The sequence below is a fragment of the Capra hircus genome, chromosome 3 (genome assembly GCF_001704415.2).
Source record: "Capra hircus breed San Clemente chromosome 3, ASM170441v1, whole genome shotgun sequence".
NCBI classification, from domain to species: Eukaryota; Metazoa; Chordata; class Mammalia; order Artiodactyla; family Bovidae; genus Capra; species Capra hircus.
In genome coordinates this window covers 7707901-7734322 of record NC_030810.1, presented here as the reverse complement: position 1 = coordinate 7734322, position 26422 = coordinate 7707901, and the positions used below count along the sequence as shown (strand labels likewise).

The following is a 26422-nucleotide window of genomic DNA, read 5'->3' as shown; positions in this document are numbered from 1 at the left end:
ATGGTGTCTCTTCCAGGTGTTAGGAAGGATCTTGGGAAGGGAATGCTCATGTACTGTTGGTGGGAATATTAAGTTGGTAGCACTACTTTAGAAGATAGTTTAGCAGTATCTTTTAAAGTTGACTTTAAAAGTTGGGCTTCCCTCATAGTTCAGTTGGTAAAGAATGTGCCTGCAATGCAGGAGATCCTGGTTCGATTCCTGGGTCAGGAAGATCTGCTGGAGAAGGGATAGGCTACCCTCTCTAGTATTCTTGGGCTTCCCCTGTGGCTCAGCTGGTAAAGAATCTGCCTGCAATGCGGGAGACCTGGGTTTGATCCCTGGGTTGGGAAGATCCCCTGGAGAAGGGAATGGCCACCCAGTCCAGTATTCTGGCCTGGAGAATTCCATGGACCGTATAGCCCATGGGGTTTTAAAGAGTGAGACACAACTTTCACTTGACTCACTTTTAAAGTTGCAGACACGCATGCCCTATGTTTCAGCAGTTCTGCTTCTGGACGTATCTCTAAGAGCTTATGTAAGCACTTGTACTCCAAGAGGCGTGTGCAAGAATGTTCCTAGTATATCATTGATACTGGCTTCCCTGGTGGCTCAGACGGTGAGAACTCTGCCTGCAGTGCAGGAAACCCAGGTTCCATCCCTGGGTCAGGAAGATGCGCTGGAGAAGGGAGTGGCAACCTACTCAGCATTCCTGCCTGGAGAACCCCATGGACAGAGGAGCCTGGCGAGGTGCAGTCCATGGGGTCGCACAGAGTCAGACATGACTGAAGTGACTTAGCACACAGCACTCACGCACATTATTTGTGCCAGCTCAAAAGTGGAAGCCACCCAAGTGGCCCAGCAGTAGATGGTAAATGACAGTGTCTTCTTCCCAGATGGTGCTGTCCCTCAGTGAAAGTGTACTGCCGCTGCCTGCTGACTTAAGGATTAATCATAGCATTAATATTGTCTGGCCAAAAGAGCCAGACATCAAGTAGTGCATTCTGTATGATTCCATTCACATCTGGCTCAGAACAGATAGGATAGAAAGGTGTTTAGGCTGCCCATTTAGCTGCTTCCCAGAGAAGTCTGAGCAGGGGTGGGGTGGGAAGAGGTGGGTGGTGACTGCGTGGTCCTTGAGAGAAGGGGGCGTCTCCAGGGCCGATAGTGCTGTTTCTTGACTTAGGTGGTGGTTAGTTGGGTTCTGAGTTTGTAATAATTTATACATTTTTGGATTTTATTTTTGCTATTTTTAATGAAAAATATTTTTAATAATTTTTTTTTTTTTTGTGGTGCCACAGTGTGGAATCTTAGTTCCCTGACCAGCGATTGAACTCTTGCCCCCTGCATTGGAAGTGCAGAGTCCTAACCACTGGACCCCCAGGGAAGTCCCCAGATTATTTTTGGGTTGAAGTATAGTTGATCTACAATATTAGTTTCTGGTGTATGACATGGTGATTCAATGTTTTTATAGATTATACTCCATTTAACAGTTTCTGTGATGGCTCAGTTGGTAAAGAACCTGCCGGCAATGCAGGAGACAGACCCTGGTTTGATTCCTGGGTCGGGAAGATCCCCTGGAGAAGGGATAGGCTACTCATTCCAGTATTCTTGGGCTTCCCTGGTGGCTCAGCTGGTAAAGAATCCAGCTGTAATGCGGGGGACCTGGGTTTGATCCCTGGGTTGGGAAGATCCCCTGGAGAAGGGAAAGGCTACCCACTCCAGTATTCTGGCCTGGAGAATTCTATGGACTGTATATGTATGTACAGTCCATGGGGTCGCAAAGAGACACTACTGAGTGACTTTCACATACTCCATTTAAAATTATTATGGAATATTGACTGTATTCTCTGTGTTGTACTGAAAAAGATTTAAAAAAAAAAAGATAATGAGGAGGAGGTAGTTGGCCGGAGAGATATGCAGAGGCCCTGTAGCCAGAAGGAGCTTGGGGAAATCAAGAGGCTGATAGAAAGCTGGCGTGGGTAGCGTTAGCAAGGGTCGCGGAGCCCTTGATCGTGCTGTGGGGCTGGGAGCTGGGTAGGAGGCCTCGCGGGGAGCTCGGGGATACTGGGACGCTGTTGCTGTGAGATCTTGGGAAGGAGTGAGGCGTCTGACCCCGGTCGGAAAAGGCTCAGGCTGTGTTGCGCCCGCCTCCGTGGACGCGGCTGGCCCCTGTGGTGCGAGATGATGGGGGCCGGGGCCGGGGCGGTGGTGCTGAGAGAGCTGGCTGGCTGTGACAGGGAGCCCTCGGTTATGGTGCGGCTTGTGGTGCACGTGCCTGGAGAACGGAGCCCCGTCTCTCTGACGAGGAGCTGTGGGTGAGGACCGGTGAGGACCAGCCCTGCCGGGGTGGCATGCGGGACCCCGCTGTTCTCCTCTGTGCCAGTTTCGCAGGCGCGGGACACAGAGCAGCTCGGCGGTGTGCCGTGAAGCTGCCTGGGTCCCCTCGCTGCCGGATCGCGCCTCTTCCTGCCGAGCTCCCTCCAGCCCTCCAGCAGCCATGCGGAAAGGAGGCCTGAGCCGGAGAGCGGTGGGCAGAGGAGGGGGCCCGGCGGGTCTGGGGGTGAGTGGAGGAGGAGGGCCCGTCGTGGGAGGACTGAGGGCGAGCCGGGGGCGGGGGCGAGGAGGAAAGCCAGTTAGGGCTTTCAGCGCCCGCAGGGCCCGCCAGCGCCAGCCTTATGGTCACGGTGGTAACGTCCTTCTGACTCTTTGTCTGGATACGTTCAATCTACTGAAACTATATGTAAATGTTCACTTAATGTTATGAGCATTTATCCATGCTATTAAAATCCCTTTTCTCTTATCCTGTGTAATGGTTGTACCCTATGTTTTGTGAAGAATACCTTTATAAAGAAAGCTCTTCAACCTTTTGATTGGGAAAAATTAAAAAGAATAGCAATACAGCATATACTTAATATACTTAGTGTCAAGATTCAGTAATTGGTAACACTGCCAAATATGCTTTTATCTGTACGTATAAAATATAAATAAATGATTTACTAAACCATTTGTAGGCATCCTGACAGTGTATCCCTGAATAGCTCAGTGTGTATCTTCTAAAAATGACAGTTCATTTCCTATGTGGTCCATTATTACACCTCAGTTCAGTCAGTTCAGTTGCTCAGTCATGTCTGATTCTTTGCGACCCCATGGACTGCAGCATGCGAGGCCTCCCTGTCCATTACCATCTCCCGGAGTTTACTCAAACACATGTCCATTGAGTCAGTGACCCCGTCCAACCAGCTCATCCTGTCGTCCCCTTCTCCTCCCGCCCTCAATCTTTCCCAGCATCAGGGTCTTTTCAGATGAGTCAGCTCTTCACATCAGGTGGCCAAAGTATTGGAGTTTCAGCTTCAGGATCAGTACTCCGGATGAATATTCAGGACTGGTCTCTTTTAGGATGGACTGGTTGGATCTCCTTGCAGTCCAAAGGACTCTCAAGAGTTTTCTCCAACACCACAGTTCAAAAGCGTCAATTCTTCAGTGCTCAGCTTTCTTTATAGTCCAACTCTCACATCCATACCTGACTAACGGAAAAACCATAGCTTTGACTAGGCTGGCATTTGTTGGCAAAGTAATGTCTCTGCTTTTTAATATGCCGTCTAGATTGGTCATAACTTTTCTTCCAAGGAGCAAACATCTTTTAATTTCATGGCTGCAGTCACCATCTGCGGTGATTTTGGAGCCCCTCAAAATAAAGTCTGTCACTGATTATTACACCTAATCTCCTGCTAATAAGGACTCCTAAAAATAAGAACATTTCCTATATACCATTATTTCACCTAAGATATTAATTGTAATCTTCTAATATCTATATCTTTTTTAGATTTCCCCAGTTGTACCCAAAATGTCTTTTAGCCTCCCTTTTGGGAACCAGGTGCCAATCAAAATTCATGCATTGCACTTGGTAGCTGTATCTCTTTATTCTCTTAATCTAGAACAGCTGCGTTCAGCAACCCCTCCCCTGCCCTCCCCTCCCCAACACTGACTTTTGGAAGAGACAAGAGCAGTTGTCTTGTAAAGTCTGCTTCTTGACTTGTTTGAATGTTTCCTCATGGGTTTTTTTGCGTCATTCTTTTATGCTCTGTATTTGCTGTAAGACTCAGTTTGAAGACTCAGGCCTTTTGGGGCTGGCATTTTGGACAGGTACCCTAGGTGTGGGATGCTCCGCGCCCTGGCCGGCGAGTCATCTCTGCTGTCTCTGGTTTCTGTGGAGATGCTGGATGTGTACTGGAAATGCAGATTTCCTTCTTTGTGGTTAGGAGGTATCTGTGAGGCGATTCCTGGACACTGCAAATAATCCTTTTATCCAAAACCTTTTTGCCAAATGATTTTCAGCATTTATGCATAATAATTTGCCTGGAAGAGAGCTTGAAGAATGGACCTGCCACCATCCTTTGGCTTTCTGTGGTCTCTTCCACAGTTATCTGTTGGTTATTCTGGCTTGGGGGGAACTGCAGTTCTGCCTGCCAAAGCACGGTAATTGCTGGATTCTCTCTGTTTAATAACTAATTTTCAAGGTAAGGATTTGGTAGGATAGTCATCCCTAGTGGAGGCAAATGAGTTTTTTCCCCCTTTCCCTCTCTCTCTCTGCTGGGGGAGGGGGAGTTGTCACTGTGGATTCATGACTTTTTATTTATAATCGGTTGTAAGTCCCCATTTCCCCAGGAGAGCTCCTTCCAGCTGGCCGTTTGGTGTCTGAGCACTTGCTTGCTGAGTCAGGACCTGTCTTTGGGTCTTCAGGCCGGAGCCCAGAGGTGGGTTGCAGGCAGAGGGGACGGCCCCGTGCGATGCTGTCCTTCTGCCTGTGTCTGGGATGGGCATTCCCCGGTGACTTCAGCGTGTCACGCTGGCAGCTCTTTGCTTTCCGTTTTGGGGCAGTATTAATAAACGAGGGGGGAGCTCTGTCTTCTCTGCCTCTGATGATTGTATCTCCATTTACTTGATGCTCCTTCCGGGTGTTCTTACTGTCGGTAGGTGAGAGAATCTGTCCCTTCACCACTCTGTCCATGTGGATTTCTCCTTTCCACCGCGCCCACAGCCTTCTGTGGGCATCTCAGTCTCGGTTCTGCCCTGTGCCCCCTCAGGGGGCAGCATACATTTCCCTTGTAGCCCCATTCCATGTGAATTTTAATTCTGCTATGGTGTGATTGTGTTTGCTCCCTGTCGTGGTCATGGCCTGTATCTTAGCTTGTTATCTTTCAGTTTCATCCTGTTCTCCTTGGTGCTCCCTGTTCTTTAAAATTTTTTTAAAAATTTTCAGTAGAGGCCATGTCTTCCTGTAATCTTTTTACAGGAAGCATGTATTTTCTAAAATGGTCCTCTGTTTTCTGTAATAATTAATTTCAGATTTATGTATGTGCTGTATGGTATATCTTCAAACTCCTGCCTTCATTTTTATTGTTTTTGTTTTGAGGTAATGATCTTGACTATTGTTTGCTGGTCTTCAGGTTGGAACTGCGGTTAGCCGTGTGCTTGGCCCTGGGAGAAACGTGAGTCCCATTGAGACTGGCCCCAGGCCCGTGACATCCCCCCGCCCCCTCAGTCTGAGCGGGGACGTTTTGGCTCACCTGCCATCACCCTCATCAGGCTGGCTCTGCTCTTCAGTGTCTGAAGGTGAAGGGCCCTTGGGCTGTGGCGGTTTTCCTGAGCCTGGCTCCCTGGCTCCTCCATGGCGAGGTGTACCTCAGCCTCCAGGATAAACAGTGCTTTTGTTTGTCCTGGGGGCAAGATGGGAGAGGGTCCCTCTCTTTATCTTTCCTTCTTTTTAAAAGAATTTATTATTTGAAATGTATAATTCATTGGCGTTAAGTATGTTAACAGTCACCACTTTCAGTTCTAGGACTTTCTTGTCCCCCACTTTGAAACCCCGTCCCCATTGAGAAGTCATTCCCCTTCTTCCTCCGCCTCTGGCATGCGCTAACCAGCTCCCCATCTCTGTAAGTGTGCCTGTTCTGGGTATTTCTTATAAATGGAATCGTAAAATACGTGTGTGACCTTTTGTGTTTGGCACCTTTCCCTTAGCACAGTGTTTCAAGGCTCCCCCATGTTGTAGCTTGTGTGAGTACTTCATTCCTCTTTAGGCCTGAGTAATATTCGTTGTTATGAAACGATATCCCATTTGTTTTATCTGATCGTCTATTGATGTCTATTTGAATTGCGGGCTATTGCGAGGAGAGCTGCTATGAATGATTCTGTTTGAATGTCTGTTTGCAGTTCTTTCGGGTGTATACCTAGGGAGTGGAACTGCTGGCTAGTTCTATGTTTATCTTACTTAGGAATCGCCAAACTTTTTCACAATGGCTGCAGCATTCTACATTTCTAACAGCAGTGTTTGAGAGTTCCAGTTTCTCCATGCTTGTCTACACTGGTTATTTTCTGCCCTTCCTTCCTCTCTCTTTCTTAAAAAATTTGATTCTGATATGGCCATCCTGAAGGGTATGGAGTGGTGTCTCATAGTATTCACTTGCATTTCCTTAGTTATTGATGATGTTGAGCATCTTTTCATGTGCTTGTTTGCTGTTTGCATATCTTATTTGGAGAAATGTCTATTCCAGTCCTTTGCCCATTTAAAAATTGGGTTGTCTTTTTGTTGTTGAGTTGTAAGAATTCTTTATATATTTTGGATAATAGATTCTTATCAGTTACACGATTTGCAAATATTTTCTCCCTTGCTGTGGATTGTCTTTTCACTCTTTATTTTTAAATTTTTATTGAAGTCACACAGAATCAGACACGACTGAAGCAGCTTAGCAGCAGCAGCATAGTTGATTTATAATGTGGTGTTAGTTTCTGGTATACAGCAAAGTCATTCATACATATATATATGTGTGTGTGTATGTATATTTATGCCGTGCTTAGCTGCTTAGTCATGTCCAACTCTTTGCCACCCTGTGGACTGTAGCCCATTAGGCTCCTCTGTCCATGGGGATTCTCCAAGCAGGAATATTGGATGGGTTGCCACGCCCTCCTCCAGGGATCTTCCCACCCAGGGATCGAACCCAACTCTCCCACATTGCAGATGGACTCTTTACTGTCTGAGCCACCAGGGAAACCCAAGAATACTGGAGTTATAATGTATGTATTTGTGCACACACTTTTTCAGATTCTTTTCCATTGTAAGTTATTACAAGCTATTAAATATAGTTCCTTGTGCTATGCAGTAGGTCCTTGTTTATTTTATATATAGTAGTGTGTATCTGTTAATCCCAAGATCCTAATTTATCCCTCTCCCCTTTCCCTTTGGTATCTGTAAGTCTGTTTTCTATGTCTGTGAGTCTGTTTCTGCTTTGTAAATAAGTTCATCTGTATCATTTTTTTAGATTCCACATACAAGTGATATTGTGTGATATTGATCTTTCTTTCTGATTTACTTCAGTTAGTATGATAATCTCTAGATCCACCCCTGTTGCTACAAATGATGTTATTTCATTCCTTTTTATGGCTGAGTAATACTCCATTGTGTGTGTGTCTGTGTGTGTGTGTGACACACAGACATCTTTGTCCATTCCTCTGTTGATGGACACTTGGGCCGCTTCCATGTCCCGGCTGTTGTAAATACGCTGCTGTGAACACTGGGGTGCATGTGTCTTTCTGAACTATTGTTTCCTCTGGTTGTATGCAGGAGTGGGATTGCCGGGTCACGTGGTAACTGTTTTCAGTCTTTTCCCTAAAAGAAAAGAGGAGCACTGTGGAAGGAGCACTTCCACACTGTGCCCCACAGGGGCTGTACCGATTTGCGGTCCCACCGACAGTGTAGGAGGATGCCCTTTTCTTCACACCCTCTCCAGCATTATTGACTTTTTGATGATGGCCATTCTGATTGGGATGAGATGGTACTTCATTTTAGCTTTGTTTGCGTTTCTGTAATATAACGGTTTTATTTTTTTCCTTGACCACACTACATCACTTGTGGGATCTTAGTTCCCTGACCAGAGATTGAACCTGGGCTCTTGGCAGTGAAAACATGGAGTCCTTTCTGATATTTCATTGTTAGTGTAAAGAAATGCAACAGATTTCTGTGTATTAATCATGTGTCTTGCTGCCTGGCTTAATTCATTTATCAGTTCTAATAGGCTTTGTGTGAACTCTTTTGGATTTTCTGTATGTATTATCATGTCATCTGTAAATGATGACAGTTTCACCTCTTCCCCTTCCAGTGTAGACACTTTCTATTTCTTCTATGATTGCTGTGGTTAGGACTTCCCATTGCTGTGTTCAGTGTAGGTGGTAAGAGTTCACATCTTTGTCTTATTCCAGATTTTAGTGGGAAGACGTCAAGGTTTTCACTATTGAGTATTATGTTGGCAGTGGGTTTACTGTAAATGGCTTTTTTAAATGTTGAGTTATATTCCCTCTGTATCTATTTTGTTGAGAGCTTTTGTTTTCTTTTTAGTCATAATGGATGTTGAAATTTATCAAATGCTTTTCTGCCTGTTGAGACGATCATGTGGTTTTTGTCTTTCCCTTTGTTGGTGTTGGTACAGTCCCATTGATTGACATGTGTATATTGAACCATCCTTGTGAACCTGAGATGAATCCAACTTGATCATGATGAAGGATCCTTTTTATGTGTTGTTGGATTCAGTTGCTACTATTTTATTTAGAATTTTGTCTTTTCATTCTTAATGGTGTCCTTTTATGCATAAAAGTTTAATTTTGATGAAGTCTAGTTTATTTTTTTCTTATTTTACTGGTGCTTCTGGTATCATATTTAAGAAACCGTTGCCAAATCCAAGGTCAAAAAGGTTTATGTTCAAGTTTTCTTCTGTAAGTTTTCTAGTTTGAGACCTTATGTTTAGTCTTTGATCCATTTTGAGTTAATGTTTACATGAGGTGTGAGGTAGGGATCCACCTTCATTCTTTTGCCTGTGAGTATCCAATTGTCCTAGCACCACTGGTTGAAGAGGGCTTCTTTTTTTTCAACTGGATTCTGCTTCTCAAGCTCTATACCTTGTAATACTTATAACCAGCTAGTGCACTTTTGCAGATTGGTTGGTTATCTTGGCCATTTTGGAATGGTCTCAGTAGTAATTGTTTTCTTTTTGAAGATATTTTAAATTTATCTTTCAGTTCAGTTCAGTCGCTCAGTCGTGTCCGACTCTTTGCGACCCCATGAATCGCAGCACACCATGCCTCCCTGTCCATCACCAACTCCCGGAGTTCACTAAGACTCACGTCCATCGAGTCCGTGATGCCATCCAGCCATCTCATCCTCTGTCGTCCCCTTCTCCTCCTGCCCCCAATCTCTCCCGGCATCAGAGTCTTTTCCAGTGAGTCAACTCTTCGCATGAAGTGGCCAAAGTACTGGAGCTTCAGCTTTAGCATCATTCCTTCCAAAGAAATCCCAGGGTAAATCTCCTTCAGAATGGACTGGTTGGATCTCCTTGCAGTCCAAGGGACTCTCAAGAGTCTTCTCCAACACCACAGTTCAAAAGCATCAATTCTTTGGTGCTCAGCCTTCTTCACAGTCCAACTCTCACATCCATACATGACCACAGGAAAAACCATAGTCTTGACTAGACAGACCTTAGTCGGCAAAGTGATGTCTCTGCTTTTGAATATACTATCTAGGTTGGTCATGACCTTTCTTCCAAAGAGTAAGTGTCTTTTAATTTCATGGCTGCAATCACCATCTGCAGTGATTTTGGAGCCCCAAAAATAAAGTCTGACACTGTTTCCACTGTTTCCCCATCTATTTCCCATGAAGTGATGGGACCAGATGCCATGATCTTCATTTTCTGAATGTTGAGCTTTAAGCCAACTTTTTTGTTCTCCTCTTTTACTTTCATCAAGAGGCTTCTTAGCTCCTCTTCACTTTCTGCCATAAGGGTGGTGTCATCTGCATATCTGAGGTTATTGATATTTCTCCCGGCAATCTTGATTTATTAAATTTATCTTTAATTTTCAAAATTTTGGCTGTGCTTCATTTTTGTTGCAGCACATGGGCTTTTCCTGTTGCAGAACATGGACTCTAGAATGCGTGGGCTCAGTGGTTACCTAGTGCCTGGGCTCAGTGGGTACCTAGTGCGTGGGCTCAGTGGGTACCTAGTGCCTGGGCTCAGTGGTTACCTAGTGCCTGGGCTCAGTGGGTACCTAGTGCCTGGGCTCAGTGGTTACCTAGTGCCTGGGCTCAGTGGGTACCTAGTGTGTGGGCTCAGTGGGTACCTAGTGCGTGGGCTCAGTGGGTACCTAGTACCTGGGCTCAGTGGGTACCTAGTGCGTGGGCTCAGTGGGTACCTAGTGCGTGGGCTCAGTGGGTACCTAGTGCGTGGGCTCAGTGGGTACCTAGTGCCTGGGCTCAGTGGGTACCTAGTGCCTGGGCTCAGTGGGTACCTAGTGCCTGGGCTCAGTGGGTATCTAGTGCCTGGGCTCACTAGTTACCGTGCGTGGGCTTCGTTGCTCCACGGCATGTGGGATCTTAGTCCCCAAACTAGGGATTGAACTCCATCCCCTGCATTGGAAGGCGGATTCTTAACCATTGGACCACTAGGGAAGTCCCAGAGTGATTCTTGGTAGAACTATTGTTACAGATGATTATAATACATTTACACGGGAAATATCTGCATCTCAGAATTTTTACTGCTGTGAAACTCTACTGCATTTCACAGTTGAGAGTGAATTCAGTTCCTTCTATGGTTTGGAGAACTTTGAAATAAATGCCGAATTAAATCCATCACTGTTTGATAGTTTCTGTGTTTGAAGCTGAGTGAGAAGAAGTCTGGGAAATAGCTCTTTATCTCGCTTCTCCTCTGGTGGCTCAGAGTTTTCATGTACTGTATGAAGTCCGACGTTTGTCAAGACTGAGGTGTGAGTCATAATTGCCTGAGTGTTTTTTTTTTTTAACAGTCTGCTAGTCATACGTTCTGTGTCTTTTTGTATTTAACCAGTATTGTGTATGAGCCGGGATCTTGCCGTTTATAGAAACCCTGTAGCTGCTTTGCCCTCTGGCAGCACATGTGGGTAGAAGCAATTCAGTGACGTGTGTGAGAAACCCCAAGGAACTGCATACTCTTGCCTGGTAATTCCGCTGGTGGGACCTTGCCTCGAGGAGCTAATCTTAAATGTGGAAAAAGCTTCACGGACAACACATTTATCGCACCATTAAATACAAAACGTTGCAGGCCCGGAAACGTTTTCAGTTTAACTCAGGGAGTTAATGACATTGGCTGACACCTGTTTGGCGCTGGTCCTCCCTGCCCGGTGCCCAGGTGGTTTCACCTCGCCTTCATGACTGCAGGGAGGTTGCCACGATGGGGCTGAGGCACCCAGCAGCACTGGGAAGTGGGAGAGCGAGGACCCCCTTTTGGCCTCCTCACCCACTCGGGTGCTGGCAGAGAGTGGTCCTTTGGATGGTACTTGGCGACGCTGGGAGAGTAGAGAGCCTGTGTGTATAGACATCCAGCTGCGTGCAAAGTTGAGAGCTTCCAAACCCATGTCAGGGGTCACTCTGGCTGGTGTAGTCTGGATTATTTTTATTTCTTTTCTGCGTGATCATTATTATTTTGTGCTAAAGAAAACAGAAAAGCGTAACACTCTCCCCTTCAATCGACGGTTCCTTCCACTGAGAGCGTCCGTCTCGCCGTGGTGGCTGCTGTGTGCTGGGAGCGGGAGGTGGAGACGCGTCTGCCCTCAGTTACTTCTCTGGCCTGTCCTGAGACACAGCTGCACAGCTCGAAATGTTGGGCCAAAGCAGATTAAATGTACGGAGCCACATATGCAAAAGGGCATGATTTTTGAAAACACAGGATTTAAGTTTCACAGAATCCCAGTGTGTATGTTATATGGAACATTTTAGTTGTGTTCGATTTAAACTTTTAACTCCTCTGTTGAAAATAAAAAGCTTAACATAAGCAGAGAGCTCAAGGTCTTGGGATAAATAAGGTACAGTTTAGCTTGATGTTGAGACTGATGCATGAAACACTGTCGGTTTCTTAGATATATTCATAATTACGTCAGCATCCTTAAGCATCTGAGTAAATGAAGTTGAAGTACGTTGTAGAGAAACGAAATGGAAAATAAAAGCAGATCAGTCACAATGTATTATTTGGAAAAGCAGATTATTAGTAAATAATTTGTATAGCATATAACCCCATTTTTCTGTTTTATTTATACACTGAAAGCACGCTGGAAGGATACTGTCTCAGGATGTTACTGGCAGGTGTTAGCAGTGGCTGGACTCCGAGTGCCCTCAAATAAAATAAAAGGAACTTTCAGTCGGCCTGTCAGCCTCGCACTGGACTGTTTAATGCTGGACTTTATTTCCACCTGAGGTCTGAAAACGGGCCAGGGGGCATTGGGTTGCGCGCGTGCCCAGGAATGAGGAAGCTGAGTAATGATGGTTAGGGTGCTGTTCTAACGTCTGTGTAGCACTTGGCAGTGTCTGAGCTGTTTCCTTAGACGTCTTCTGCTCTGAGCAGCACCTGCTTGTCGGGGATCCGGCCCGTCAGGAGACTGGGCCGAGGGCTGCGGCTGCTTCTGACCCAGGCGGTAGTGGCTTCGGGCCTTGCACTCCAGCCCCCGTTGTGCTTCCTTCACACCTGAGCTCCCAGAGCACCCTGTCTGTACCCCCATGATGGAAATGTCCAGATGTACGCAAGAGCAGGGAGAAGAGTTTGAGTCGTCGCCAGTCCAAACATCGTCAGCGCTGTCTCTTTCTTGTGTCGTCTGGCCCCACCCCTGAGCCCTTCTTCTTTCCTGAGTGTTTAACATAAACTCTTAGGATACCTTTTACTTTGTACCAGCATGCTGCTTGCTTAAAGATCAAGGGTCCTGTCTTCTTCATCATCGTATTCCTAGCAGTGCTTTCACTAAGTGTTCAATAAATATTTGTTGGAAGGAGAAGTGCGTTTCATTCCACAGGTCCCTGGGGAGAGGGAGTTTCCTCTCTCGGCTCCCAGAGGTGGGCTGAGTATTCGGTGCCATCACTGAGCCCCCGCGTGTGTTTGGAGGCCAACCTTGTGGGTCGTGGAGGAGGTTGTGCCTTGAGCTGTGCGTGTCTGCCCATGTGTCCACCCTGGAAGAGTGAGTTCTTTTCACCTGAAATCAGGCAGACCTGGGTTTGAACTCTGCCTCTGTCCCTCCTGTATGGATATAGGTCCTCTCCGGGCCTCAGTTTCTTCATCAGTGAAAGGGGGTAGTGGCCCTTCACAGGGTGGTGAAGACTGAGGGAGACGGTGATGAGGACTCAGGTCCTGGGGGAGTGGGCGACGGCACGGATGCCGGTGCTGTCCTTCCTCCTTGCACGTTTCTGCGGAGCGGAGACGTCCGCACGGCCTCCCTTAGGAGGTGGCCGTGCAGATGGAGTGGGACCGTCAGGGATGCCGCGGACGTGGGCTCCCCTAGGGGCTGCTGCCCCGCAGACGCTGCCCTTCTGGGCGAGTCCTTTTAGCTGGCGTGTCTTCCGGGAGGCCTGGCTTCCTCCCCGGTCTGGTCTACCCTGTCCTCTTTGCCCTTACGTAACCATTTTTATTATTTTATGATTTTGGTTTGTTCTTCCATTGTTCCCGGTTGAAAATTTAAAAATAATATGTGCCCGTGTTTGCTTTTCAGTTTAATTTCTGTTTGTACGCTCACTCACACACACATCCTTTTGACACATAGGCAGCATACTCCGTGCTTGTTCTGAGCCTCCTTCGCTGTGAGCTAGAGGTCATTCCATAGTTTGACAGGGACCACCGCACCCCTCTCCCAGCGGGGTAGCGCTCTGTTTCCTGACTGTGCCAGAGTCTGTTCAGCCACTTGGATTCCTTTTGGTCTCTTACTGTGCTATTTCGCAGCACCTGTCCTTGTCCAGACCTCTGCTGTGGTTTTGCTGGAGTGTCTGTGAGGGTGGCTCCTTGGAGCGGGCTTGCTGGACCTGAGGGCAGTGCACGTCTGATCTGTGGGGTGTTGCTGGCTTCCCGTCCCCAGGGCTCACCTCATCCTGTAGTTGACCAGCCGGTCTTCTTCACAGGCGCCCAGAGTGTGCTGCCTTTTTCCAGTTCTCTTTGTGTCAGTCTGATGGTGAAAATAGTATTTTAGTTGTGTTTTGTTTTTCTCTTGTCATGAGCTGGGGTGAACATCTTTTCTTGTGTCTGAGGGCTATTCAGTTTTATTTTTTTGTGAAGTGTCTGTTCTTATTTTTTTTTGCCCATTTTCCAATCAGGTTGTTAGTTTTTTCTCAGTTTTAAGAGCCTTTTTATAGCTTAGGTATATGAGCCCTTTATAATATGTTGCGGAAAGTTTCCTCAGGATTCTCAGTGCTGGGCACCGGGTGACTAAGGTGAGTAAGTAAGAGCAGTAAGGCAACCATAGCCTTGGGACCGTCTTGATCTGGTGTGGGAGACAGCCCCGTGATGGAGGGTCATAGACTTGCCAGCAGATGCTTTTGGCCAGGCTGCCTAGGCTCTGGGTTTGAATTTCAGGTCTTCTGTTTACTGGCCATGTGGCCTTGAGTGAGTTGCTTAATTTTGTGGCCTTGAGTGAGTTGCTTAATTTCTCTGACCCTCAGTTTCCTAGTCTATAAAATATATGGGAATATTACTATATGCCTCCAAAGTTGGTGTGAGGGTTAAAAGGTAAGAATGGCTTGTGTTATATGTGTGCAGTCGATTCGGTGGGCACTCCCTCAGTAAGCTTTTAAAATAGCCTGTTGTTTTAAAGGTTATTGGGTATGTTTGGATATGCACTAACATTTGGATATGTTGGCCATGCCTGTGCCTTGTGAACAGATTGTTTTCTGATTGTTTCCTGTTTATTGTGGAGCTGAACTGAACTGAACTGAAACCCTAGAAGAAGGTTTGAGATTAGAGTGAGGAGGCCTGACATTTCTTTTGTGGTCTGTCATTGGCTGTTTAACCTTGGACAGATTACTTGGTCCCTTAGTGACCTGGAGTCTTATTTGTCACTCAGAATATTAGTGTCTGTCTCATAGACCTTAAGTGTTTGTTCTATTAAAAAGGCAAATAGATATGAAAATGCTCATGAAAATTTCAAGTGATGTGCAAATTTAAAGTAACACATTTTACTAGCTTCTTCATGGAAACATTTTATTTTATTTTTATTTAGTTATGTTTTTGGCTGGATTGTGCGGCTTGTGAAATCTCAGCTGCCCTGGCAGTGAGAACGCACGCAGAGTCCTGACCGCTGGACCGACAGGGAAGTCCTAAAAACTTTTTTTTTTAAGGAAGCCACTTATTTATTTATTTATTGTAAAAAATATTTATTTATTTTACTGCAGGAGGTCTTAGTTGCAGTGTGTGGTATCTAGTTCCCTGACCAGGGATTGAACCAGGGCCCTCTGCCTTGGGAACTCGGAGTTCTTAGCCACTGGACCACCAAGGAGGCCCTAAGGAAGCCATTTAAAAGGAAGACCTTCTGGCTGCGCTGGGTCTCTGCTGCTGCGCACGGGCTTTCTCTGGCCGCAGTGCGTGAGGGCGCTCGTCCTTGCGGCGGCTTCTCTGGTCGTGGAGCACAGACTCCAGGCGTGCGGGCGTCGTGACTGCAGCACGCGGGCTTGGGAGCTGTGGCTTCGTCGCTCTGCGGCACGTGGAATCTTCCCAGACCAGAGGTCGAGCCCGTGTCTCCGGCACTGGCAGGATCCCCGTCCACTGCGCCGCCGAAGTCCCCAGAGACATTTTAATAGTTCTACATATTAACTTTTTATGCTAGTATCCCCACTTTCTTTTTTTTTTTTTTGGACTTTGAATTTTGGATGGTGTTGCCTAACATAGGTTTGTGTAATATTATTTTTTTTTGGAAGGATGAAGAATGTTGAAGGACAAATAGATGGCTGAAGTGAACATGTGGCTAGTGGCTAGTTTTCCAGTCCTTTCTTCTTTTATTTCATCCTCTTCACCCTTTCTCTCCTTGCCTGCTTGCAGCCCTCTGCCTCAGGCAGGGTGGTCAGGAAACTGCGAAAATTCTTGCACTGACAACACAATGACAGCATCAGCAGAGCTCTGCTTGAGCTCTCACGTCCATCCTTTTATTAGCCTGGTTTGTCCCTTTCTGTTTGCACACCACATAAATGTAGGCTGTGGTGCAAGTGGTGACACGTGTGCGTGACTCCCCCCGCCCCACGGTGGGGCATGCGGATGCCCCCTCCCAGGGTCTCTTCTGCCCAGCCTCCTGCAGTTCAGCATCTTATTTAGTCATCATTCGACTTAGCATCCCCACGGTTCATGCTTTCTGCCGCTTTTCCGCTTAGCAGCCTCTTCTTGCTGTCCTTTTGCAGGGCTGCTTAGAATATTCTGGACATCTTCTCTGGCTGTGTACTTCATGTATCTTCTCCCCGATGTGGTTTCTCTCTTCCGTTTCTTTGTAAGGTGTCCGATGACCAGAGGTTCTCGGTGGGAATGAAGTTGGTTTTAGAGACCTTATGCTTTATGTTTAGTATTTAAAAGTCCTGTTTGAGAATCTTTTTCCAGTCCTAAGGTCCTAGAGAAATGGTCCTGTGCTGTCTACTGAAGCTTTTCAAGTTTCACCTTCTGCACCGACTCTGCTGACTTGCGTGTGGTGTGTGAGGTGGGGGCCCGTGGCACCTTCCCCTCGGATGATGACCTGTGCCGGTCCACTGACTAGTGTCTCCCCCGCCACCTGTGGTTGCCTGTCATGCCTTCAGCCCTGTGGCCATCTGAGCTTTGACCCCCAAGTTCTCTTTCTGGTTCTTGGTTCTAAGGAGTAGCTCAGGACATGTGCAGATACTCCTCTTGCGGCAGTAGTCTTTGAAGCCTTGCTGTCGGTGCTGAGCAGGAAGCGTTCTAAATGTTCAAGCCGTGGGAGTGTGTTGAATGATTTACGCTTTTCACTACTGTGAGAAACTCTGTAGCAGACAGAGATGCATTTACTAATATGGAAGGCTGTTGATAACACATGATGACAGAAAGAATAGGAAGATCAAGCAGGGAGTGTACAATATGACTCCATGCTCATAAAAAGTTAAGGTATATAGAAATTAAAAAACAAAAAACCAGCCTGCCATCTTCGCTTCCTTCCGTCCGAGTGGCCTTCACCGCGCTTTGGTCTGGCATCCGCCCGGTCGGGGCCCGCGCCTGCCCCGGCGGGTCCTTGGTGACTCCCGGTGGCCGCCGCCTCGGGCTTCTCCCAGCCCCTGCACCCCCCCAGCCAGCGTCCCTGAGGCCCCCTGGATGCCTTCTCTCCTCTGCTCCTCAGCTTCGTGCCACTTCTTCCCTGTCCTCCTTTTCAGACCCCCAGCTCCCCCCTGCACCCGACGTCGGTGTCCTGGCCCTCTCGGTGCCCTGGGCCTCTTCTCCCCCTCCTTTCCCGAAAGGAGCGCCTCTACGGCGTCTCCCGCTGAACCTTCTCACGCGCCCCTGTTGCACGGTCTGCCGCCGGTCCTCTTCACGGCTCCCCTGGCCTTCCCGGGCCTCAGAGTCGCTGTGTCCAAGACGAGGCACATCCTCCTCCAGGAGGCCCCTGGGGTCGCCCCCATCGTCCCATCTGTGGTGAGTCCTCTGAACACTCTCATGTCCGTGACCATGACTCCTTCCTCCCAGATGCCGCTCACTGCCGGCTGCCATCCTGTAAGAGTGGAGGATTCTGCCTGCCTTCTGGTTTCACTCTCACCTCCTGCCTTCCACATGGTGGCCCAGATCGTCCTTCTAAACTCTGCAGCCTGAGAAACCACCCCCCTGATCCGGGGCCCCGTGACCGACAGTGTGCCCTCAGGGAGCTGGTGGGGCCCCAGTCAGCTATCAACCCTGCGGGCTCTGTCTGCAGCCCTCCGCGGGCTGTGGACACCTCTGCCCTGCCCGCTCAGACCAGCTCTGGGCCGCCCTCTCCAGCAGGATGTACTCCCTTCCCGGCACCCTGTGTGCTCTGTCCTCCCCTGGTCTGAGCTGTCCCTGGAGCCGGCGGAGTGGTGGCTGCTGCTTGTCTGGGGAGGGTGTGGGGGAGGCGAGGGAAGGCGTTCCACTGCCTTTGCAGAGGGGTTGACTCCCTAGGACTGGGAGCACCGAGTCCCATAGGCAGGCCTGCTCTCGCCATCTCCGCCTGCTTGTTGGTACATTTGGAGGGCATTTCCAGAGCTGCCTTAGCCGCCCCTGGCTCCTGAGCAGGATGACTGCAGACTCAAGCCTTCCCTGTGGCAGGTGCTGTCTCACCTGGGGTTGTGCACCTCTCTGGGGGTCAGTGGGTGGCTGTGGCACCCAGGGCCATGCTTTGGCACAGGCTGAATACCCTGCCGGGTTCTCCACCCCCCACTCCCCACCCCCAGAGCCTAGCCAGGACTGGTGTCCTCCCTTTGGACCTGGGCCCAGTGCTCCCTTTCTGCTCAGATCCTCAGCACCCACCCATGTGTGCTGCAGCCCAGTCCTCCCTGTCCCTGAGGGTGAGGGAGATGCCCTGGACAGCTCGAAGGACAGAACTGGCCCTGTCGCCTGTGCGAGAACTTGACAAAGCGGTGCTTAGAGCCTGGCCTCTCAGGTCTGGGTTTGGACTCCTGGTCCTCTGCTCGAGTGGGCGTGCGGAGCCGTGCGAGCTGAGCCGTTTCCTGTGGGTGCCACTTACCGGCTGCCAAATGCAAAGCACAGCTGATTAGTCAGGGGTGTGCTTTTCTTGACCACTTTTATTTAGTTCATTGCTTTTGACTGAGTGTTAAAAATATTCTGCAGCATATCTATAGTCCTCACGAGCAGCAAATGTGAGAAGAAATGCAGTTTCTGAGAAAGCTTCAAAGAAATACTGGTCTTTATCTTTTCCCCAGCCCTTCCGCTGAAACCCACCAGAGTCTTTTTCTGAGCACTCTTGTTCTATAAATAGAACGACAGCTCTCCTTGGGTAGCCCGAGATCGCAGCTCTCATCCGCTCTCTGAAAGATGTGTGTGTGTGTGTGTGTGTGTGTGTGTGTGTGTGTGTGTGTGTGTTGGAGTGTGTTTGTTTTAATTTTGCTTTTCTTTTATGTGTGGCATGTGTAGCGGGAGATGCAAGAAAAATACTCGAGCATTTATCCTTTAAAAAGAACTTCTTTTAACTTTTCTGGGTCTCGGCCTGTGATTTTGTTGTCTTTTAGAATTTTTTTCCTTTTTCTTTTTGCATTTGCGAAAGAGATGGAGGCGATTGCTTCCCCTGCAGAGGTAAGGAAGATGTTTTGGGGCTAGGAGAGGTGCCTGGGTCTGTGAGCGGGATCTGTGGGGTCCCGAGCAGAGGCTCGCCTCGGGGGGGTGGGTGGTGCAGGTATCGTGGGTCTGCACCGCCGGGCACGGACGCAGTGGCCTGTCTTTGAAGAGCATATTGAAATAGCATCCACGTGTGCACTTGGGTCTGAAAAGAATCCTCGGACGCAACCCGGCAGTCCTTCCGTAGTGCAGGCCGGTTTCTACCTGAAGCTCCTCGGTCAGGAGGCTTTCTCTCCGCCACGGGCCAGCCCGTGTCTCTTCCGCATCGTCAGGCCATGCTGTGTTCATCTCTCCTCAGTGACCTGGAAGAGGGGTGGGTGACCTCCTCAGAGATAACAGTGAGGGCTCCCGCCCCAGGATAAGTGCAGCCGTTCCTTGCTAGCTTTCTCCCAGAGTTGATCCTCTCGGGCGTTGGAGAGGTTGCTGTTTGTACTGCTAGGCCAGCCCCGAGGGAGCGGGGCTCTCGGGTGGACCTGTGCACGGCCAGGCGCTGGTAGGGTGTGAGGGGGTGTGTGCGCACACGTGCCCGGGGTGGGGGCGCTGTCTCCAGCATTCGCCTGTGGGGAGCAGCAGTACCTCCCGGGTTCTGTTGCCTCCCCTGTTAGGAGCTGGCTGATGGAGGGACGGATAGACAGCAGTGACCAGGTCTCGCCTCTGATGTGTTCAGGTGATGTAGGGTTTCTGTGTCGTTTCATCTTACGTTGTCTTCAGTGGCCGCAGGTGTCCAGGTGCTTCGTACAGCCATTTAAAAGTGACCTAAAGTGCAGAGCTGCACAGGGTTAGGTGCTGTGACGAGCAGCTTCTCTGGACGGCTGTCCTTGTCCTCGAGCAGCGTTTCTGCGCGTCCTGCCTCTGCTGCACCGGGAGATGCCGGGCTTAGCTCTCGTTGGGAGCCCGGCTCCGGTGTCAGGGCACCTTGCTGCTTAGTTTTGACTGTTGGCCGCTCCAAGTGGTCCAGCACATCTGGTGACCAGGCAGGACCCTGAGCACTTGGCTTGTAAGTGGTGCAGCTCCGGGCTCAGGGTCTAGGACGCTGCCCTGTTCTGGGTGTGTGTGCTGAGCCGAACGGACTGCCCTTCACCCCATGCTTCTCTCTGCACTCCTGCCTCGGTGGCAGGCTGGTCAGATTTGGGGGTGGAGGCGTCTCAGTGACGTTGCTAGTGGCACCTCTCTGTGTCGCAGTGTGGGTCACGCCTGGCCCATGCACAGGGCCGAGGGCCGAAGAGGGGTAGGCCTAGGCCGTGCTGAACCCCGTAGCAAGCTGCATCGACAGTTTTGGCAGCCGGCTCCTGAGAAATGGCAGGAGGCCAGAGAGCACGGAGGACGAAAACAGCTGAGAACTACCCAGCGCTGAGGCTGGAGAACATGGGCCCAGCTCCTGACGCCCGTCCTACGTGCCCTCTCCCCCTTCTGCCGACCCCCACCCAGGGCACGCGCTGGGCACACCTGGGCCTTTGGCCCCGCCTCCCCGCTGCTCAGGCAGGCCATCGCCCCCTGGAGGATAGGGTCAGCCTCCACCCAGTGCCCACTCAGCTTGTCCATAGGTTGGGGTTTGCACAGAGGGTGAGCAATAGTTCTTCTGTTAGGCCGTCAGCCCATTAGAGACACACACAGATACTCTGGGCTGTCAGTGGATAAGCGCAGCACCGTGAAAACACACGCTCATGAATCCTTTTCTGTGCTTCCAGACCATCATCAAAGAGGGGATGCTGACCAAACAGAACAATTCATTCCAACGATCAAAACGAAGATACTTCAAGCTTCGAGGGCGGACGCTGTACTATGCAAAAACTGCCAAGGTGAGATTCAGTGGAGGACGCTTGTCGAGAGGAAACCTCCAGAGAAGCTGCAGGGAGAGCTGGGTTCCGGGTCCTCCCTGGGGAAAGACCTTTGATTCTAGATCTCATGTTCCGAGCGCGTTTTGTGAGCCTCTGGGGTGCTGGGTCTTATGTCTTGTGAACATTGATTTTTCTAATTCATTTCCTTTCTCTTTAATGTCATAGGTCACCAGTGGGGAGATATGGGGAGGGAAAGGTCACAGAAGTAACCGTGTTACAAGTAGACATTGTTCTTTTGGAAAGATTGGGGATCACTGGCTTAAAAACCCTCTTATTTTGGCCTAAAAATCTATTTTTTTCCCAAGTTTTCTGTATTTTTTTTTAATCATTAAAAAAATGGATGATGATGATTGTTTTTTGCATTTGGCCGCACTGGGTCTCTGTTGCTTTGCAGGGCCTTTTTCTGGCTGCAGTGAGTGGGGGCTCCTCTTCATTGCGGTTCTTCGGCGTCTCATTGCGGGGGTTTCTCTTGTTGCAGAGCACAGACTCTAGGCCCTCGGCTTCCTTAGTTGCAGGATATGGGCTCAGCATTTGTGGTCCATGGGCTTAGTCGCCCCATGGCATGTGGAATCTTCCCAGACCAGGGATGGAACCCATGTCCCCCATATTGGCAGGGCACTTCTTAGCCACTGTACCTACACCAGGGAAGACCTTTTTTTTCTCTTTTTTCAAAACAGTTTTATAAACACTGTATAGAAACTTAATGTGTGCAACTTGATGACTTTGGAGACAAGTGTATATACCTGTGAAGCTAACTAAAAATATGCTTAAAGTGTATTGGGCTTTTTGGTGTGTGAAGAGAAGCTGTCTCTGGGCTTTCTAGCCATGATCATTCCTCCCGTGTGTCATCTTTGTAAGATTTATAGCTGGAATCACCAGGCAGACGCCAGTGACAGAGGAGGAGCTGTTGAGAGTCTCTGAGTCACTGCCTGGCTTAGGCGACTGTGGTGTGGCACACTTTAGGCACTAGTGTGTCTATAAACCTAGTTTTTGGTGTTCTGAACACCAGTCTTTGTGTTCAGATGCTAACATTTTAGTAGTATTAATAAAAATACTGGGATCTGAGTAATTTGCATTTTGAGATATATCCCTAGTGAGTTAGTACATTAAAATCTGAAACTGTACAGAGTAACTTGTTTAGAAAGGATTCTGACCACATCCTTCATTTAAAAAAAATGACTCGTATAGTTATTTTAGTTCAGGGGGCGGGGGGGGGGGAGTTACTTAAAAGGCTGAGTCTTTTCTAAGTTGCTAGTGTTTCCTCCAGAGGGGGCAGTAAGGGTAGCAGGAGCTGGGGGGCTGTGACAGGGGGCCTTGGCGGGGAGAGTAGAATGGGGAGGGGCGTGTCCCAGGCCTGCTTCTAGACCCTCTTTTCTCTCTGGGACTAGATCGTCTCTGCCGTGCCTCTTTGTTTTCTTTCATGGCTGGGTCCCTTCTGTTGGGGTCAGTCTGTCCTCCCCTAGAATCGTTCATTTTGGCCAATACCTTTCTCCCCAAGCGCGCAAGGTGGAGAGAGGAAAGCTGAGAGGACAGAGGACCTCCCCTCTGGACCCTGCTCTCAGGTGGACTCATGGGAGGACGTGTCTCTGACTTCACTGGTGCCGGTCACTAGGGAGCTCCCTGGGCTTAGAAAAGGTCTTGAGCTTCCCCGTGAGCCCTGTGTGCCGTCAGCAGTGGGTCGGGTGGAGTCACTCGGGTCCATGTAGTTCTCACACGCTTGGCTGGGGTTGAGGGAGAGCGGTGGGCAGTCCGGGACGGGCATGCCTTTGCCCCCTCTGACTGTGGCCCCTGTGTTATTCCAGTCGATCATATTTGATGAGGTGGACCTGACTGATGCCAGTGTGGCTGAGTCCAGCACCAAGAACGTCAACAACAGCTTTACGGTGAGTCTGTGGGCGCGCACCTCTCTCGATTCCTCCGCCACCTTTGGTCTTCCTGTTTAATTTGAATGGGGTGTGTGTGAGCAGTTCAGACTTTTCATCCTTTGCCCTCTGATTGGAGCAGTTCCTGATAAATTTTGAGTTCAAGGTTCGAAATTGTACAGCGGCTGGAGAAAAACCGAGAATTTGGCACATGTAAGCATAAAAGAATGAGAGGGTCCAAATGAATTGTTTAAACACACTGTAGTTTGCATTTCTGTAACTGTTTTACACAGAGATTCATTTTTCAGGATTGCCGTGGAAAATTTGGGAACACAGGAAAGAATGTGGAAGCAATTAGAAAATAACCGTAATTTAGCCACCTCAAAATAGAATGTTGATATTTCTTTAACAGTTGTACACAGAGAACTGTTTTTCATGATCATTGTAGAAAATTTGGAAATACAGAAAAGAATATGGAAGCAATTAGAAAATAACTGTAATTTAGCCACCTCAAAATAGAATGTTAATATTTTAGTATACCTATTTTCTTTTTAAAACTTAACCTTCCCACCCCCATATATAGAAATTATGTTGTACTTTGTGCAAAAGTTCTAAATGCATAAAATCATGTGAGGCTGGGGGTACCCAGCTGCTCACTTCAGAGTGATTATCTTTACGTCTAAATGTCTGTCTCTTGAGCAGCATTGTAGCATGAGATGACAGTGATCCTTTTGATTTGATCCTTTTGATGAAACACCTGTTTGATTTTTTTTTCTCTTGACAATTTATGGTGATCACTTCCCCTGTTGATTGGTCTAAATGTTCATTATATTTTTTAATGTCTATACAGCATTTCTTGTATGACTTTACAATTTTGGCTTCAGGGATGACTTTAGAACCTACTGTGTAAGGTATGATTCTAATATTAATAACAGGAATAGAGTATTTTAAAATATTTTTCTTCATGTTATTAAGTAATTTTATCTAGAAATACAGTGAAAGTGAAAGTGAAGTCACTCAGTCGTGTCTGACTCTCTGCGACCCCATGGACTGTAGCCTGTCAGGCTTCTCTGTCCATGGGATTTTCCAGGCAAGAGTACTGGAGTGGGGTGCCAGTATGCTTCCCAATTTTTAAAAATTCTTTTGTAACTCAGTCAAGGTGGGTTATTTTCTTCGTGTTTAGGGTCCAACATTTTGAGTTAATGTTAGTTTCAGTTACTTTCAGGTTTTATTTTATTTATTTGTTTATGGATTGATTAAGTTGTTGCTCCAGATGGGATATTCCTTCCTCCGTTTAAACTTCTACTTATTTTATTTTGGTGTAATTAACTGTTCTTGGTTTTCCATTGTGGCTTATTGAACTAGTCAGACTTGCCTGATGGCCTCTTTTAGTCCTCATTTTATTTGGTCCATTTTTACTTTTCCTGCATTAGTTTATTTTTACTTACTGGCTGGGGAGAGGCATTTTAAACTATGTAAATGAGTTGTTCTTTGATTTGTGGCTTTTAGAGTGTTTAATAGGAATAGGTGCTGAATTTCACTGGAGTGTTTTGAACAATAATTTATTGTCGATGATCAGTTTGGTTTTGAGTATTTGTACACTTCTTTCAGGTTTTTCTTTTCTGTTTTTTAGCTGTGCTGGGTCTTAGTTGTGGCATGTGGGATCTAATTCCCTGACCAAGGATTGAACCCGGGCCCCCTGCATTGGGAGCACCCGGGAAGTCCCTTCGAACAGTTCTTAATAGTAAATTGTTCCTGATAATTTTGAGTAGTACAAGCTAATTTTGGATTTAGAATCTTATGAAAGAATGTGTGTGCTTAACTCTTCCGGTAGGAGGTTTTGCTGTGTTTTGATTTCAGAGTGCAAGCAGCCCCGTAGGATTCATTTAGTAACTTTTCATGATTTTTTGTGCTCTGGAACATTTTTATAGTTTAGAATTTCTTGAAAATTTGAGAGAACTTGGTTTTCAGGGAGATAATAAGACTCTGAATAAACCTAAAAGGTTTGTTTTTGATCATAGGAACTTTTTAACTTCTTTAATCCATTTTTGTTATTTACTTTCCCACTTACTCCACACCTTTTAATTTACTAATATGTATTTGCACTTTAAACATAAATGTCTCTGGTTGAATCCCCTTTCACATTTCTTTTTTTAAAAAATTTTATTTTTATTTGAAGGATAATTGCTTTACAATATTATGTTGGTTCCCATTCGCACTTCTAATTTTACTTGCTTAGCTTTTGTTTTTTTTGTCATTATTCACTTTGAAAAGGATTGTATTCCAGTAAAGTTGATTTATAATATTGCATTAATTTTTTCTGTACAGCAGAGTGATTCAGCTATATATATATATATGTTTTTCATATTTTTTTACGTTATGGTGTATCACAGGATATTGAATATAGTTTCCTGTGCTATATAATAGGACCTTGCTTTATTCATTTTATATATACTAGTTTGCATCTGCTAATCCCAACTCCTAATCCATGCCTCTTCCACCATCCCCGTCCCTTGGCAACCACAAGTCTGGTCTCTATGTATGTGAGTCTGTTTCTGTTTAGTAGGTATGTTCATTTATGTCATGTTTTAGATTCTACATGTGAACAATATCACACTGTATTTGTTTTCTCTTTCTGACTTCCTTCACTTGTATGATAATCTCTGGGTCCATCCACGTTGCTGCAGAAGGCATTATTCCAGTCTTTTTGGCTAAGTAATATTCATTGTTGTGGAATGGAACACCTCAACTTCTTTATCCCTTCAGCTGTTGGACATTTAGTTTCCTTCTCTGTCTTGGCTATTGTAAATAGTGCTGCTTTGAACATTGGGGTGCATGTTTCTTTTCACATTAGAGTTTTTTAGTCTTTTCCAGATTTACACCCAGCAGTGGGATTGCCGGACTGTATGGAGAGTCTGCTTTCAGTTTTCAGGGAAGCTTCATAGTGTTCACCGTGGGGGCCGCGTCAGTTTCCATTGCTCCTGGCAGGTCTCTTTTCTCCACGCCTCTCCAGCGCTTGTCGCTTGTAGACCCTTTGATGCTGGGCATTCTGACCAGGGTGAGGTAGTACCTTATTGTAGTTTTGATCCGCATTTCTCTAGTAATTAGTGATTTTGAGCATCTTTTCGTGTCCCTCTTGACCATCTGTATGTCTTCTGGGAGAAATGTCAGTTTAGGTCTTCTAACCATTTTTCAATTGGGTTGCTTGTTTTTCGTTACTGAGTTGTATGAGCTGTTTGTATATTTTGGAGATTAAGCCCCTGTCAGTTGTATCATGTGCAGGTATTTCCTTCTAGTCTAGATTGTCTTTTCATTTTGTTTATGATTTTCTTTGCTGTGAAAAAACTTGTAGGTTTTCGTTTGATTGAGTCCCATTTTTTCTTTTTGCTTTTAAGAGAACTTGTTCTTAAAAAGAGAGAACTGGTTCTTAGATTATTCAACAATTCCATTTTTTATTACCTAATTCAGTTTCTGTGTTTATATTTATTGTCTTTTCTGCTTTTCACTTTTAAAAATAACATTAATTGACTCTTCTTATTTTCATATATATCAATAATTAAAAAACATTAGGGACTCTGCATTTAACTCTGAGTGTATTTCTGTTCACATTCCAATATTCTAAAAGTTG

The 26422-nt window shown here is 47.1% G+C and overlaps 1 protein-coding gene across 2 annotated transcripts in view; it reads left to right on the top strand.

The window, feature by feature from the left end:
* DGKD (diacylglycerol kinase delta) overlaps positions 1-26422 on the top strand; it is a 114741-nt gene that overhangs the window by 10552 nt on the left and 77767 nt on the right. For both annotated transcript variants that reach the window (XM_018041036.1, XM_018041043.1), the window contains exons 2-3: positions 20783-20893; positions 22735-22815. In XM_018041036.1, the coding sequence (XP_017896525.1) occupies positions 20783-20893; positions 22735-22815 (192 nt within the window). The remainder of the gene's footprint in view (positions 1-20782; positions 20894-22734; positions 22816-26422) is intronic.